This window comes from Opisthocomus hoazin, chromosome 1 (genome assembly GCF_030867145.1).
Source record: "Opisthocomus hoazin isolate bOpiHoa1 chromosome 1, bOpiHoa1.hap1, whole genome shotgun sequence".
Lineage (NCBI taxonomy): Eukaryota > Metazoa > Chordata > Aves > Opisthocomiformes > Opisthocomidae > Opisthocomus > Opisthocomus hoazin.
Genome location: NC_134414.1, coordinates 102,702,116 through 102,718,861, shown reverse-complemented (window position 1 = coordinate 102,718,861; position 16,746 = coordinate 102,702,116). Strand labels below are relative to the sequence as shown.

The 16,746-nt window shown below is 45.7% G+C and overlaps 1 protein-coding gene across 1 annotated transcript; it reads left to right on the top strand.

The window, feature by feature from the left end:
- The first annotated feature begins 4,040 nt into the window (after window positions 1-4,040).
- GATD3 (glutamine amidotransferase class 1 domain containing 3) lies at window positions 4,041-11,469 on the top strand. Its single transcript, XM_075431120.1, has 7 exons — window positions 4,041-4,176; window positions 7,041-7,093; window positions 7,867-7,980; window positions 8,336-8,455; window positions 9,270-9,362; window positions 9,687-9,843; window positions 10,451-11,469. Exons 1-7 carry the CDS (start codon window positions 4,063-4,065, stop codon window positions 10,577-10,579), a joined length of 780 nt encoding a protein of 259 aa, XP_075287235.1. The 5' UTR covers window positions 4,041-4,062; the 3' UTR covers window positions 10,580-11,469.
- Window positions 11,470-16,746: the final 5,277 nt, after the last annotated feature.

Here is a 16,746-nt window from a genome sequence, read left to right as displayed (position 1 = left end):
GAGCCAGAATTGATTTTTTTCCAGTGTATTTTGTTCTTTTGGATTTGTTTTCTGGTCTCTTTCCACTGTTGGAAGAGAGGATGGGTGTGAATATTAAAAACTGCTTAAGAAAAAACAGTCCAACACACGCAGCAGACACAGAGAGTCTGTTTATAGAATTTCAGTGTATAAAATAAGATGCAGTGGCTACTTATATAAAACACAGCAAAGTGATTTGTTGTGTTTTTCTTATGGTAAAATGTTCAAAAATATCTTTAGTTGCTGCTGCCCTCTTGCCTCCTAACATTTTCATCGTCATGCTGACGTGTCAGGGTCTCAGGTGTGAAGGAGCTGGGCCAGAGGGATACTTGCGGAAGATGCCCTATGGCTGTCATTCTCCACCCTGCTGCGTCCTGCTCCTACCCCAGGTGGAAGTGAAGCATAGGTGGGTAGGAGGTTGAGGAGCTACTGGAGAGAGTCCAGCAGAGGGCTACGAGGATGGTGAGGGGACTGGATCATCTCTCCGAGGAAAGGCTGAGGGAGCTGGGCTTGTTCAGCCTGAAGAAGAGAAAGCTGAGAGGGGACCTAATAAAAGCTAATAATTATCTGAAAGGTGGCTGTCAAGAGGATGGGGCCAAGCTCTTTTCAGTGGTGCCCAGGGACAGGACAAGGGGCAACAGGCACAAACTGAAGCACAGGAAGTTCCTTCTGAACATGAGGAAGAACTTCTTCCCTCTGAGGGTGACGGAGCACTGGAACAGGCTGCCCAGGGAGGTTGTGGAGTCTCCTTCTCTGGAGATATTCAAGGCCCGCCTGGACGCAGTCCTGTGCAGCCTGCTGTAGGTGACCCTGCTTCGGCAGGGGGTTTGGACTAGATGACCCACAGAGGTCCCTTCCAACCCTGAACATTCTGTGATTCTGTAAGTAGGGAAGAAGTAGCTCAGGAAAAAGAAAAATCCATCTAGGGATCCTCGTAAAGCTGAAGTGCTTAAGCTAACATGAAAAACACGATCGTGTTACCTGACATATAACATAGTTGTTACTTCTTAATCCATTTTATGGTTTTTCATACACACGTTGTCTTTGCTTGCTTTTTAAAAGACCATATTCTTTTCCTAAACTGTGTGACCTGTAGCAGAAGGGCTGTAATCGTTCTGGGACTGTCAGGGCAATAGCATTGTGCTGTTTTATAAAGTCTGCTAACTTGATTCCTAAATTTGTATTTCTCTCTTCGGTTTACAGTATCACAAAACACAAAATACAGAGGAAATGTGGCCATTCGGAATAACATCTTGGAAACATGGTTTGGGGTTATTTTACCCCTCGCATTCAAAAGAGTCCTGAAGATGAAAACTTCACAAAAAGTATGTTTTAGAAAGCGCAGGAGCCTTGAGAGGAGGCAAGAGGGAGTGTCGCACCAGTTCTGTATGTGAGATAAGGACGTATTCTACTCACGTGTGTCATTTTGCTTGAGCTATAATAAGCATTTAGGTAATCCAGACACAATTTATGATGCACGTGAAAGGCAACAGCATTTTCCAGTGTGCCTTTCTGTATTCGTAGGAAGAATAATGAGAACTAAATATCAGGGTTTCAGTCTGGTAGGTCCAAAGCTTGGCTTGATCCTCGCCCACGCTGGCGCGTGTGGGCAGGGGTGGGGCTGCAGAGCAGCACGGTTTCCCTGCCTCCCTACAGCACGGACTGAGGGCCCATCTGCAAACTGGCGTCTTGGCGTGGTTAGGTCCGGTTGTTGACCGATGTCTCTATGTATTTCAGCAGGACTGGCTTTCTTATACGTAGCCTGGTTTCCTTAACAAAGGAGAGTAGGGGGGAAAAAAAGGCATGTTACCAGGGAAACAAGTAACTAGTGATGAAACTTTGAAACTTGGCACTGTTTAATGTTTATTTTGTTTTCTTTTTGTTGTGAATGAGCGGTTAGGTTGCGTAAAGAATCACTGCCAAAGGTATTTGCAAGAAATTATTTTAGTAAGAATCTATAAAATGTGATTTAACAAAGTTCATTGGCAAGGTTCACTCTGTTACTTATTACATGAATGGAATGCCAAATCGAGTTAGGACCGAGGTAGAATGATTTACAGAGACTGAAGAAAGATGTGAGGGGTAGGGGAGGCCCTGCTGTTGAATCACCAGGTTCGGACTGGACCCCCTTGCTTTCCAAACTCCTCCTCGGAGAGAAGCCTAGGTGCAGCTGGATCCAGAACTGGCTTTAGACCACAGCGATTGGTGCCTAAAGGATATGTACAGCAGCAGTTCAAGGCTCGGTCACAGTTAGAGAGGAATTTAGCAGTAATTAATCGCTGGGGGGGGCTCAGGGTGACAGGCTGTAGTCAGCAGATGTCCATCCTGGCTGCCGTTGGTGTGCGGCAGTTCTCGTCAAGAACGAGGTGGTTTTGGGGTTCCTCAGGCTGTCCGGTTATGACCTTGACCCAGTGGGGAGCAGCAGCCCCCAGTGCAGTCAGGGAGAGCCTGGTTGCCCTAACCCGCTGCTCTCATCCAAAGGCAAGAAAAATAGTTAATAACACTAGCTAATCGCTCTTGCAGTACAGGCAAGAATCACAGAATCACAGAATGTTTGGGGTTGGAAGGGTCCTCTGTGGGTCATCTAGTCCAAACCCGCTGTCGAAGCAGGGTCACCTACAGCAGGCTGCACAGGACCTTGTCCAGGCGGGTCTTGAGTATCTCCAGAGAAGAAGACTCCACAGCCTCCCTGGGCAGCCTGTTCCAGTGCTCCGTCACCCTCAGAGGGAAGAAGTTCTTCCTCATGTTCAGACGGAACTTCCTATGCTTCAGTTTGTGACCATTGCCCCTTGTCCTGTCCCTGGGCACCACTGAAAAGAGTCTGGCCCCATCCTCCTGACACCCACCCTTGAGATATTTATAAACATTTATAAGGTCCCCTCTCAGCCTTCTCTTCTGCAGGCTGAACAAGCCCAGCTCTCTCAGCCTCTCCTCACAGGAGAGATGCTCCAGTCCCCTCATCATCCTCGTAGCCCTCCGCTGGACTCTCTCCAGTAGCTCCTCATCTTTCTTGAACTGGGGAGTCCAGAACTGGACACAGTACTCCAGATGGGGCCTCACTCGGGCAGTGTAGAGGGGAAGGAGAACCTCCCTCGACCTGCTGGCCACACTCCTCCTAATGAACCCCAGGATCCCATTGGCCTTCTTGGCAGCCAGGGCACACTGCTGGCTCATGGTCAGCTTGTTGTCCACCAGCAGTCCCAGGTCCCTCTCCACAGAGCTGCTCTCCAGCAGGTCCACCCCAAGCCTGTACTGGTGCATGAGGTTGCTCCTCCCCAGGTGCAGGACCCTGCATTTGCCCTTGTTGAACCTCATCAGGTTCCTCTCTGCCCAGCTCTCCAGCCTGTCCAGGTCACGCTGAATGGCAGCACAGCCTTCCGGTGTATCCACCACTCCTCCCAGTTTGGTGTCACCAGCAAACTTGCTGAGGGTACATTCTAACTCTTCATCCAGGTCGTTGATGAAGAAGTTGAACAAGGCTGGGCCCAGTACTGACCCCGGGGGGACACCAGTAGTTACCAGCCTCCAACTAGACTCAGCGCCGCTGATGACAACCCTCTGAGTTCTGCCATTCAGCCAGTTCTCAATCCACCTCAGGAATGGGGTGTCGGATGGTTCAGACATGGCCGGGTGGGAGGGTGAAGCTATGCCACCAGCCTAGCAAAGGCACTGTGCTGGTTCCCAAGGTCCCAGGCAGAGGGAAACGCAGCTCCCCTGCGCGGCGGCTTGTTTATCCCGTTGACAGCGGTCCTCCCCGCAGCCTCTTAACGCCCCCGGCGGCCACCCAGTCTCGCTGTCGAAAGGAACCCGGGGCTGCCAGGCCGCTGTTCAGAGCAAGCCCCAGGGTTTAACTTCTGCGCCCGTTTTACGGCTTTTTCCCCGCGCCTCTCCTCGCCGAACGCCGCTGAGGGCACGGACCGCGGGCGGGCGCCGCTCCTCCCCGCCTCCAGGGGGCGCCCCCGCCGGCGCCGCCAAGGGCGCAGCGCCCGCCCGCCCCGCCCCCAGCGGCTGCCCGGCTCCGCGCTCCCGCCGCTGCCCGCGGCCATGCTGGCCTCCCGCGGGCCGGTCCTGCGCACCGCGCTGCGGCGGGCAGCGCCCGGCGGCCTCGCCTCCTTCCACGGCTCCGCTCGGCGCCCCCGCGCCGCCCGCGTGGCTGTGGTGAGTAACGGCCGCGCTGCGCCGGGCGGAGGCCGCGGGGGGGGGGGGGCCGCGGCCGGGCGAGCGCAGCAGCTCCGGGGAGAAAGTTGTTTTTTTTTTTTATACTGCCTGGCTGTCCCCATCCACCCTCAGTGCTTCCCCGTGCCGGCGGTGGGGCTGGCGGCTGGCGGCGGTGGCGGTGGGAGGGTTTGGCCTGGCGCCGGGCCGGGGAAGGGCGCGCCCGGTGGCCGCGGCGGCTGGGAGGCCTTGGGAGGAGCTGAAATGGAGACGACCAAGCTGTTGAGAGTGGAGTAACTTGGAGGAGCAGGAGTGGGAAACACTGAGGAATTGGCCTCTTTGTAGTTGTTGTTGGCTTGGAGTTGAGTTACAAAGAGCTGGATGTGGGATAATTTATAGCGTAATCGGGGGAGGTGCTGGCAGTGTGCAGGGAAATATTTAAACTGGGTTATGCCCTGCTGCAGGCAGGAGGCAGAGCATGTTAAAAATACGAAGGAAAGGGAGGAGATGGAGAAGCTACAGGTTGCCAAAAGGAAATTTAGGCTGTAGATAGCAGCCCAAAAACAGTTTTGGAGCTCAGTGGACAGTCTTTGAAGCCCGAGCTTTGCATAGTCTTGACAGCATAAAATGTAAAGAAATAAGGTGGTGTTACCTGCATGGAGAAATCTATCTGGGGCAGAGCTGGCCCGGGAGTGGGCACAATGCCAGCTCACATGTCTGAAAGCTAACTTACCAGGAATGCTGTCATTTTAACAAATCGCAGCTTTTTAAATGGGGAGTGATGAGGTTCAACAAGAGCAAAAGCAGGGTCCTGCACCTGGGGAGGAACAACCCCATGCATCAGTACAGGGTTGGGGTGGACCTGCTGGAGAGCAGCTCTGTGGAGAGGGACCTGGGACTGCTGGTGGACAACAAGCTGACCATGAGCCAGCAGTGTGCCCTGGCTGCCAAGAAAGCTAACGGGATCCTGGGGTGCATGAAGAAGAGTGTGGCCAGCAGGTCGAGGGAGGTTCTCCTTCCCCTTCTACTCTGCCCTAGTGAGGCCCCATCTGGAGTACTGTGTCCAGTTCTGGGCTCCCCAGTTCAAGAAAGATGAGGAGCTACTGGAGAGAGTCCAGCGGAGGGCTACGAGGATGATGAGGGGACTGGAGCATCTCTCCTGTGAGGAGAGGCTGAGGGAGCTGGGCTTGTTCAGCCTGAAGAAGAGAAGGCTGCGAGGGGACCTAATATATACTTACAAATATCTGAAGGGTGGGTGTCAAGAGGATGGGACCAGACTCTTTTCAATGGTGCCCAGTGACAGGACAAGGGGCAATGGGCACAAACTGAAGCATAGGAAGTTCCACCTGAACATGAGGAAGAACTTCTTCCCTCTGAGGGTGACGGAGCCCTGGAACAGGCTGCCCAGGGAGGTTGTGGGGTCTCCTTCTCTGGAGATATTCAAGACCCGCCTGGACAAGGTCCTGTGCAGCCTGCTGTAGGTAACCCTGCTTCGACAGCGGGGTTGGACTAGATGACCCACAGAGGTCCCTTCCAACCCCTACCATTCTGTGTGTGATTCTGTGTGTGATTAGTGACATAAATTTCCGAGGATGGTAGAAGACAGATTTGTCACCAAGTAAGTACTGAAATAACAGAAGAGAACAGTGTTTTAGTACTTTGGCTTCAGTGAGTTTCAAAAGCATTTAAAAAGAATATAACTTTAGCACAGTTTCTTGTATGTTTATTCAGTCTAAATTAAAGATAAAAAATGGAAAGTGGAAGGAAGCTCTTAAATATGAGTAGCAAAATTATAGTTAGGATTAACACGGACAGGAGAGCATTCATGGATCTTACTCATGTGGTGAAGTGATGGTAGGATGTCATGCCTGTGAGAGCAAAGGACTGCGTGTTGTGATCTGAAAACCCCTTCGAGCCCGGCGTTTCTAACTAAGACAGGTTTTAGTTGTGAGTTTCTGTTCGTGTGTCTGTGATTAAAAATTTTAAGCTTCAAAAAACTGAGATAAAACCAGGAGAGAAGAGAGTAAAGTCAATAAATGGACTCTCTTGAACTGGATTATTTTCTTTCAAAACAAACAACCAAACAAAAAAAGCCCCACAAGAGTTCATACATGTACTTTCAGGAACTAGATAATCCTTTGGAATTTTTTTGGTTTTGTTTTGTTCTTATAATGGCTTTTTTCCTGGGATTTTTAATTTTTTTGTCTCTTTTGCTTGTGAAAGACTCCCTCCACCCACACAAGAATAGCTGATTGCTTTGTGCTTTTTATTCTCCAGTGTGTATAAACAAACTGAAAGTATTATTACGATGGTATTGAGGAAAAGTATGGCTAATATAGCATAATTGGATTAAAAGCGATTTAGCTATTGATCTCTGATGCGGATCCTCAGGCAAAATACAGCAGCAGGTAAAATAGTTTATCCTAAGTGCCACCTCGAAGTGCACTTCTGTCCCTCTTCTTTTTGATTTGCACCTGGATGGGAAGGTATTTCACACAGGTACGCACACTCCATAGAGGTATGACACCTAGAATAACCCATTGCGTGCAAAATAAAAACCTACCTAAGGACATCATGTCAGTTTATTAACTTTGGGGAATAAATGCACAAGCCAATAAATAATTATTAGTTATTTCTGAGACCTGTCTGCAATGGGTAGCTATAAATAGGAAATGCCAGTTCTGCAGTATGTCAAATGGTGACACCAGTGCTAATAGCATGATGCTGACTGGCTTAGTAAGGAGCTTGTTGCTAAGTTGAAAGAGATTTGTTGTTGTTATTTTTTTTTGAGATCTTACAAGGCTTGTGAAAGATCCTGCAGGAAGTTCTGTATCACCTGAAATACTGTATTTATTTTCTTACTGCAGGTCCTGTCTGGTTGTGGTGTCTACGATGGCACAGAAATCCATGAGGCCTCAGCGTAAGTTGCTTTATGAAACTGTAGGGTCCAAAAAAGTCTCCTTTACATTGCAGCAGTCTGTTGAATTCAGTTTTGCTCTCTCTGGCCATCAAAATTGACCTGAAAGATGTATGATGAAGCATCACAGTTTTCTCACAGCATGATTGGGAGCTCAGGCTGTGTTCTTGCAGTACTCGGTGATTGCCCAAAGATGCAGCACAATGCATGCGGTGCCAGAGCAGTGAGTCTGAGACAGTCTGTCTTTCCTTCAGAAACACGAATTCAGAGTTCCAGAATCAATCTCAAGAGGGCTAAGTAAAGGCTTCATTTCATAATTGCTTTGAGTTTCTGTTCCTGGGGCTAAATCTAACACTAGAATTGTTTAATACTCAAGTTGAATTGTTAACTCTTAGTGTTAATTACTAAGAGATGTTTCACCTGGACCTAGATTAAATGTACGCATAGGTATGTTAACCACAGGACTCTTCCGTAGCACCTGGGGACCTGCAGGGAGAAAGGAAGTTTTTATTCTTCCTGGTTGCCTGCATAAGAGCACTGAGCAAAGAAACTTTTCTCTAGCTTACTTGACCCTGCCTCCAAACTGACTTTCTGTTCTGCTTTGCACTTTGCTGTTACATACAGGGGTTTTGCTGCTATGTGCTCAGTATGCTTTGGTAGGATGTGTGGTTTTGCTCTTCTTTGAATCAGGTGGTGGAATGTTTGTAGCAAGACTCGGAGGCCAGGTAAAGCCTCTCTTACAAGGTATTCAACATGTTTTATCTCTGTTTTTGTAGCATACTGGTACATCTTAGTCGCGGGGGAGCTGAGGTTCAGATGTATGCTCCAGATGTTCCTCAGATGCATGTCATTGACCACAGTAAAGGGCAACCAGCTGAAGCTGAGTCAAGGTAAAGTTTGTGCCTGATGTGTTCTCTGTGACTGCTGAGCCTCAGTCTCTTAGGCATACTTCAGAAATAGCAGCCTGTAACTGCCCTTATAGCACTTTGCTGACTGGCTTTAGTAGCTTTATGCAAGCTGGTATTTTGATTGGAGAGAAAATATTAAAAGTTTTCTGGACTTGGTAATATACAGTCACTTAATGCCTGTGTTTCCCAGTAGTGGTATTTCAGAAGCATCTATAGCTTCAGTTATTGAGTACCACTGTTCTTCTTGCTTCCTCCCTTCCTCTGCCAGAACTTTCTTTATGCTCTTCTGTGCGCCAATGCTTAATTCATCTCATTGATTTGTTTCTGGTTCTTCAAGGAATGTTTTAGTGGAATCTGCAAGGATTGCTCGTGGTAAAATTGCAAGTCTGGCTAAGCTCACTACAGCAGACCATGATGCTGTGATATTCCCTGGTGGATTTGGAGCTGCTAAAAACTTGTGAGTGCCAACTAAGCATTAAACTCCTCAACTAAATATTTCTGATCAACTGTGATGCACACAATAAAATCGGGAAGCAATAAATGGCCTTATTTATTACAGAAGTAGCCACTACTTAATAAGGAAGACTCCTTTCAAAGTGTTGAGAGTTAAGTTGTACTGTTCATGATGGTTTCCAGTCATAATTCTTATAGGCATTGTCACGTTTTAAGTTTTCCAAAGAGTGTTGGTGAGAATTCTGGAGTTTAGATAATGCACGAGAAGTCCTTTTTCCCCCACCCTTGTGGTGATTCTTTTTTGGGCCTGACTGAGGGAAGTGAAGGTAAAACTTTAATAGTTTCAGGTGTTCCTAGTGTTATTACTCTGTTTCTTTGTGTCTGCCTGTCAGAAAGTCCCCTTTTGCATTAGAAACAATAAAACAACAGCTAGCTCAAGAAAACAAAAAAGCGTTAGCTGTGTGGAATACTCATTATCTCCCTATTGACCTGCCTTTTTGTTGGCTTTGAGAAACCTGAATGTTACTTTCCGTTTGTTCTTAGGTATTTTCTTCTTTGAAAACATTGTTGTTCCACTTCTCAGTAATCCTAGAAAGCTGATTTGATAATTCCTACTTCTAGATGTTTATATCAAGTAAGGAACTTTGTGATGTAGCAAAGCCTTAGAAGTGAGTTGTTTTGGCTGAAGCGTTGATGGTCAACCACCTTTTAGAAGCTGTTAAGTTTGTGATGACCCTTGAAAGCCAGTCTCAGGGCAGACAGGCATCTCTCTTTGTATGTTTATACTGAGAAATGTATAAATTTTCTTATTGTGGCAGATCTACCTTTGCTGTTGATGGGAAAGACTGCAAGGTGAATGGAGAAGTTGAACGTGTCTTGAAAGACTTCCACAAAGCAGGCAAACCGATTGGGTACGTATCTTAGTTGGAGGGGCATTTGTTTGATAGTGTGAGCATGGAGACAACATATGTTTTGTTGAAATGTGCAGCTGTTACTGGTGGAACTAGAAAAAGCATCTTCTGTATTGGTGGTAGCTTATTTTTTTTAAATGTGTTTTTTAAGATGCGTGTGTGCATAGGTGTTTGTCAAAGCAGCAGCTAAGAAACGCTGAGTGGAAGGTGCCTTGTGATGTCTTTCAGATTTGTAAGGCCACGTCCATTTGAAACTTCTCAATTCTGACCAAGTTTTGAAAGAGTGCCGTTGTAGAATTGCTCTTGTAATTGCTTTTGTTGCAGTCTTTGCTGCATTTCACCAGTGCTGGCAGCGAAGGTTCTCTCGGGTGCTGAAGTAACTGTGGGCCATGAAGAAGAGGAAGGTGGCAAGTGGCCTTACGCTGGGACTGCAGGAGCCATTAAAGAACTGGGAGGAAAGCACTGTGTGAAAGAAGTAACTATATCCTTTCCTGTTAATTTCCGTGTTGACACTGTTTAGTGATGTGTCGTTACAGTAATGGATACACGCAGGATCTGTGCTTTTCCACTTACGGTTTAGTGGGAATATACAGTGTATAGCAGATAGTGTGTAATACAGTGCACAATTAGAAATATTGTCTTCTGTAGTTAAAGATTGTTCTCAGACATTGCCATGGAACTCCCTTGGACACCCGGTAGTTCAATAAATGCTGAGTGAATTTACACAGAAAACTGGCACAAGTTACCAGTGGTCAGTTCTCTTTGAGATTTTTTTTCTTTTCGTGAAGGCTAATGCTGTAATCAGACTGTACTCAGAGACATTTGATTATAGTCAGTAAATTTCATAGGTGTTCTTGTCTTTCTGAGCGTTCCTACAGATTGCTCTTGCAGTGTTTGTACTTCTGGCAAAAATAGCTCCTAGTATCTTGGATTACAGGTTGCAGCTGTCTTTACAGCTGGACGGTGTAATGTATTTGAAGGTGCTTTCTTTATAGGATAGCGGAATTGTGAGTTTTTGTTGATGGTTTATTTTGCAGACAGCATCTGCAAGTGAGACAGAGGCTGTGTTTTCCTTAACTCCCTTTTACGAAGCTCACGTGGATGCGAAGAACAAGGTGGTGACTACCCCAGCATTTATGTGTGAAACAGAATTACATAAAATCTTTGATGGCATTGGGGCCATGGTGAAGAATGTGCTAAAATTAACGGGCAAATAAAAAAACCAGACACGTTTAAATTTAGAGTGTAGTATCAAATATAATATGGACCAATGGAAACATTTTCACCTGCTTGTCCTGTTCACAGTGTGGGGAATGCTGATACAAAGCTGATTGATTCCCAGCTGCAGGGTTTTCCATGCCCTTTCTGAGGGGGTGGCTGGCAGAAGGGCTCACAGAGTGCGAGCAGTCTGGCCTGAGAGACAGAGCATTTTCTTGAGCTTTATCAGCTGGAGCGAGCTGTGTGGACGTATTCTGAAACCAGTCCTCCCAGTGCACCAGGGTCAAATCATTTCTGTGAGGGCAAAAAGAGACCAAAGGCCCCTTCGGAAGCTGAGGGCGGATGTGTTGCAGGGATACAGCAGGCGCAGTGGCAGTGTGTGTAGTGGACGAAGAACGGGAGGAGAGAGGAATTAGTGTGTGGTTCGAGGTTTGTGTGCTCAGGCCTGGATCTGTGAAGTAAAAGCCTGGATCAGCTGTCAAGGGAACAGACATCTTCCACATCTGAAGTTTAGCTTGGTGTTAATTAAAAGATTAATGTTTTGATTTTTCCATTTCAAATAACCCTGTTTTCACAAAGAAGCCATTCTGAATATCAGTCAGCAGCAGGATTCATCTTAACTGTCACAACACTAGCACTGTGAAAAATTCATCCATTGGCCCATTACAGCTAAAAAGGTCTTGAAATGAAGAAGATATCCGCTGATGTGACGCACAATTTTGAAGGATAATATCCATGTTCAAGTAGTTGCATGACTAGAAGTGGATGGAAAAAACAATCTTGAATTACCCTCACTTTCCCTGCTTTAGGGTAATAAAGCTTTCTCCAAAGAAATATGGAATGTCTGCAATAATGATGTATAAATAAATTAATTTCTGCCTTTATCTCATCCTTGTCCCTTCACTTTTGTTTGACAGCTGCCTCTGATAACTTACACTGGTTGATACGTTCTAGCAGTTTTGCTGCTTTTCAGTTCTCTTCACCTCTGAGACATTTTTTTACATATAGAATCCAGCAGAGTCTCCTTCCCCCCTTCCAAGTTATTTGTCACCTTTCTGTTCAGCAGGAAGCAACATTCCTTGAAATAAAACAAAGAAAGTTACACCCCTTACCTTGTGTTACAAGTTCCTTTTACATGACAGACATGCTGAAGGGAACCCGTATTTTTAAGGGAGAATTGTGTGTTTCATAAATGAAATCTACAAGCCTTAGAGTGGGTTGGGGTTTGGTAAATACTGTCTGTGGCTGAAGACTTGCTAGGGACGTGGAATTATTATTTTTTTTTTTTTTAATTGGGGGGAGCAAAGAGGAGGAATGAAGCTTAAATATGCGTGGTGGGCATGCTCATCGTGCTAAGTCAGTGTTCATGGAATAAGTGTTTTTGCTTCTGGAGCCTGTTAGTATGTGATTTTTTTTTTTTGTCACTAAAAATCACATTAGCATTATGAAGATCTGAATTTGTACTTGAAAGACAGCATTGTTTTCTTGGAGGATTTCATAGAGATCTCTTGGGCAGATCACAAGCTCTCAGCATTGATGCAAAGAAATCGTGCACAGAAAACAAGTCATCATGATAGCAAGCATGGTTTATAAAGTGGATTTTGGACATACCCCAAGACTTTTTTGCTTGTGCCTCAAATTCTTTAGGAAATTTTCGGTATCAAGTTGGTAAGAAAGAATTTAAAATACTGTTACTATGTAATTCAGTGCAAATGAAATTTCTTCCATAAGCTTTGCTTGCACGTAACTGGATGTTTTTATTATCAGTTTTATGCACAGAGGTTTAGCAGAGTATGGGAGGTCATTATTCATGTGAAGTGTAGTGACATTTTAGAATGAATGTCTTTCCGACATCTGCAGGAGTTTTGAAAGAAATTTGGTAACAGAAGAAAGTATCACAGAACAGAGATGGTATTGAAATCCCCGGAGCAGAGGGAGAGCAGCTGCTGCCTGTGTTAACGGTACCTTCCTCTGCTGTAAGAGTCATCGAAACTGAGCTCAGCTCTTCCCGCCAGGGACCGCGAGTTAAATCCTTCCGTTAGCTCCCCTCACCGCAGCAGGTTGTGTACAGGTATTTAGGGTTTCTCGTATCTGCAGGTCCTAGTAAGGGCAGCTGTGGTGACATAAAGCTTCCTTAGATTCTGAATCTTAGATTCAGGTGTCCTGAGGAAAAAGGTGATTTTTTGAAGAAATTGCTAGTATTGTGCAGCGACCAGCTGCTGCAAGTTGGTTGGTAGATCATCCAGATGGTGCCTCTTTCTACAGTCCTCTGACATTCTTTCTTGAATCCAGATACCCGGATAATGAAGACTACTGATAATGTGCCATGTACCTTTCTAAGGAGATACAGTGGTGGCCATGGGGATCCTTGACCTACTGGTTTCCAGGCTGGATTATCACAGTAGTGCATGCTTAGAATCAATTATGCAAATTGAAAAGCTCACTGAATTTGACGTGACATCTCATCTGCTAAATAACAGCGATGCTCTGAAATGGTGGGCTCAATATAACTGACTGTTTGAGAGCTGGGGCTGTGAGTAGTAACAAGAGTAAACCGGGGAACCTGCTCCTGCTGTGTGCCCGAAATGTTTTTCGAGGGAGTTACAAAAAGCAAGCTGCCCATACAATACTGTCAGTGCTGGAAGCTTGGGCGTCTAGTGGGGACAGATATGCACTGGGGAAATCAAGGACAAATTTTTATTTTCAGAAATAATCACAGTTTAGAGTGTCCTTTTACCCTTCTTTTTTTCCATCATTCAGATATAACGTTTTTTTAAGGGAGAAACAATCACGCACCAGAAATACCTTTCAATTTTTTAATTCTCTCTAATGTCACAGTAATGTGCTGAGTACAAACCGTTGTTACACAGATTTTAAAGTATTTTTTTTTGGTAATAGAAGATCTTTTAACTTTGGTGGAAGATGCAAGATTGTCATCTTGGCTTTCAGCCAGTGTAAATTTGGAGGGAAATTCCGTGTGCGTTTAGGGATTAATAGAGACATTTGTCTGCCAAGCTGGGTTTTTCCTTTCCTGCTGGGGGGTTTGCTAGTTTCAGCCAAGTGGGTAGAAGTTTATGATTATTATGTTTTGTTAAAAGCAAGCAGAAATAAGAAGTGGAAGAATGTGTATTCTTCAAGCCTCCACACGGAGGCGTGCAATACCTGGCTTGTGGATCCAGCCATTTGTCATAAAGCATTTAAGAGCGTTGTTCTCCTGAAAGGGAGCGGTGATAAATGCCCCTCCTGCTCGTGATGGGATGGGGTTAACTGGTGGGGTGCCGGGAGGGGTTGTTACCTCTCAGTTGGGTTTCTACCTGCCCCGTTTTGCCCTCATTGATTCTCACACACGAAAACGGTTTTGTGAAATGTTTCTCTGCAGATTGTTGCAGGGCTCGCAGATTTGACAGCGGTGCCTTTTTCTTGTGAAAGCAGAAATGAGAGTAGGAATTGAGGCATGCTTTTCGTTTTTACCCTTCGGTTTGTGGCTACAATAGAGACACGTTTTAGGTGAAGAAGATGCCAGCGGGGGGCACTTCGTGAACAATGTTCTGCAGGTTTTCACTTACCCAGGGACAATATTCCAGCTGTTGTTTTCTGTATGACGTGGTTATGCTGACATTTTGGGCGCATAGGAGGAATCAGAAAAATGCTGCTTCCTACTTGTTTAACAGAAATAAATAGGAAATACAGTTCTATTGTAATGAATGCCTTTGTTCCACTGTCTTGTTAAGACTCATTTCTTCAACACAGTGACTTCTTATTTATCTCCCTGAAAGTATAATATCAATCATACTTACATTAAGATCTAAAGCCTTGCTATGATATAATTATCACTGAAAAATGAGGATAAGTGTAGTATAAAGTTGTAAAATTACACTTTTTTTGTGATGGTGGGTTTTTGGGTCTTGTATTTGCTTTTTGGTGTTTTGGGGTTCTTTTTGTTTGTTTTTTTTTGTTTTTAATAATAATGCTATTATAGCCAAGGTGACCTAAAACCAAGGCTTGTAGAGAGGGACTTTAGTCAGGTCAACAAATACTCTTGGAAGGAAACACACTATTTCTTGAAGGGTCCAAGCTAGCAGTGTATTTATATATGTGTGTGTACCTACTTATTATTTTGTTTTTTCAGAGTGGGAGCTTAGATAATCCTACATCTGCAAATAATTGAGAATTGCCTGCATTCCAGGGCTTAAGTTTTTTGTTTCAGCTGTTTTTCTTCCTCCTTCCCAAGGCTTGAAGTGTCTGGGGGGAAGCTTGCTTGTTGTACAGGTCAGCCTTAACCCTCAAAAGAATGAAGGAACTGGTATTTGGTTATCTTTTCCAAGGTGATTTCAGTGGTGGTCAGAATCTCTCTGGAAACAGATAGAGAGGGGAAGAGAAGGGACTGAACTTGGACAATCCCAGAAGTTGAAACAGAAGTTGCAACGAGGATTGCATCACCCAGAGCAACGAGATTTCATGCTGCATACTTAACAGTAATTACCTTCCATGCTTATTTTCATTATTTTTCAGTACCCTGTGTTCAACTGCTGAGTATTGTGCTATGTGAATGACTGCGCTGAGGCTTCGATGAAATAACGGTGAAAATTCTGCATCAGAGGTATTACATTCATTTCTTGCTGATGATCTGTACGGGCCATTTCTCCCACATCATATGGAACTGAAAGGAGCTTAGTGGAAAGCATTAACCAGTTGAACTGGCCGCATTGTAAACTTAGATAAACTACAACATGAGCAGACTAACTCCTTTTTGTCTCATATCAGTGTCACTGTCAAACATGAAAAAAAGAACTCACTTTTATAGCCATTCTTTTGCAAGAATAATGTACAAGGATCTCTTAAGAAGTTCTTTAATGTAGCAGGTTATCAGCCTATACTCTTGCCATATGAAATATGTAGGTGTGGGCCACCAAGGTACTACAAGCGAGAGAAGTGGAGATTCCTCCTCCTTAAATGTGTGAATTGTTGTTGTGCTCCTCAGTTTTCAAAGCTGTTCTTCTCAAAGGCAGGGAGGTCCAAGAGTGCTGGTCGCTCTTTAAACGTCACTTCCTCTATGCTCAGGAGCAATGCATCCCCCTGAGAAAGAAATTGAGCAAAGGAGGCAGGAGACCTGCATGATTAAACAAGGAGCTTCTAGCGGAGATCACGTGGAAGAGAAAGGTCCATGGAATGTGGAAAGAGGGGTAGGCCACTTGGGAAGAGTACAGGAATGTGGTCAGAGCGTGCAGGGATGCGACGAGGAAGGCCAAAGCCCACCTGGAATTGAAGCTGGCAAGGGATGTCAAAAACAACAAGAAGGGCTTCTTCAACTACATCAGCAGCAAAAGGAAGGCTAGGGACAATGTGCGGCCGCTGCTGAATGAGGTGGGTGTCCTGGTGACGGAGGATGCAGAGAAGGCAGAGCTACTGAATGCCTTCTTTGCTTCAGTCTTCAGTGCTAAGACTGGCCCTCAGGAATCCCAGGCCCCGGAGGTAAGAGAAGAAGCCTACAAAGAGGACGACTTTCCCTTGGTCGAGGAGGATTGTGTGAGGAATCGCTTAAGCGATCTGGACGTCCACAAATCCATGGGCCCCGATGGAATGCACCCACGAGTGCTGAGGGAGCTGGCAGATGTCATTGCTGAGCCACTCTCCATCATCTTTGAGAGATCCTGGAGGACAGGAGAGGTGCCCGAGGACTGGAGAAAGGCCAATGTCACTCCAATCTTCAAAAAGGGCAAGAAGGAGGACCCAGGGAACTACAGGCCAGTCAGCCTCACCTCCATCCCAGGAAAGGTGATGGAGCAGCTTATCCTGGAGGCCATCGTCAAGCAAGTGGAGGAAAAGAAGGTTATCAGGAGTAGTCAGCATGGATTCACCAAGGGGAAATCATGCCTGACCAATCTGATAGCTTTCTACGATGACATGACTGGCTGGGTAGACGAAGGGAGAGCCGTGGATGTTGTCTACCTAGACTTCAGCAAGGCTTTCGACACAGTCTCCCGTAATATCGTCCTAGGGAAGCTCAGGAAGTGTGGGCTGGATGAGTGGTCGGTGAGGTGGATTGAGAACTGGCTGAATGGCAGAACTCAGAGGGTTGTCATCAGCAGCGCTGAGTCTAGTTGGAGGCTGGTAACTAGTGGTGTCCCCCAGGGGTCAGTACTGGGCCCAGTCTTGTTTAACTTCT

Bases quoted from the DNA above. Each gene is read 5' to 3' on its own strand.
- GATD3 (XM_075431120.1), top strand. From the start codon at position 4,063: ATGCTGGCCTCCCGCGGGCCGGTCCTGCGCACCGCGCTGCGGCGGGCA. The intron at 4,177-7,040 runs GTGAGTAACGGC...TTCTTACTGCAG, and splicing joins GCGCCGCCCGCGTGGCTGTG to GTCCTGTCTGGTTGTGGTGT. The intron at 7,094-7,866 runs GTAAGTTGCTTT...CTGTTTTTGTAG, and splicing joins GAAATCCATGAGGCCTCAGC to CATACTGGTACATCTTAGTC.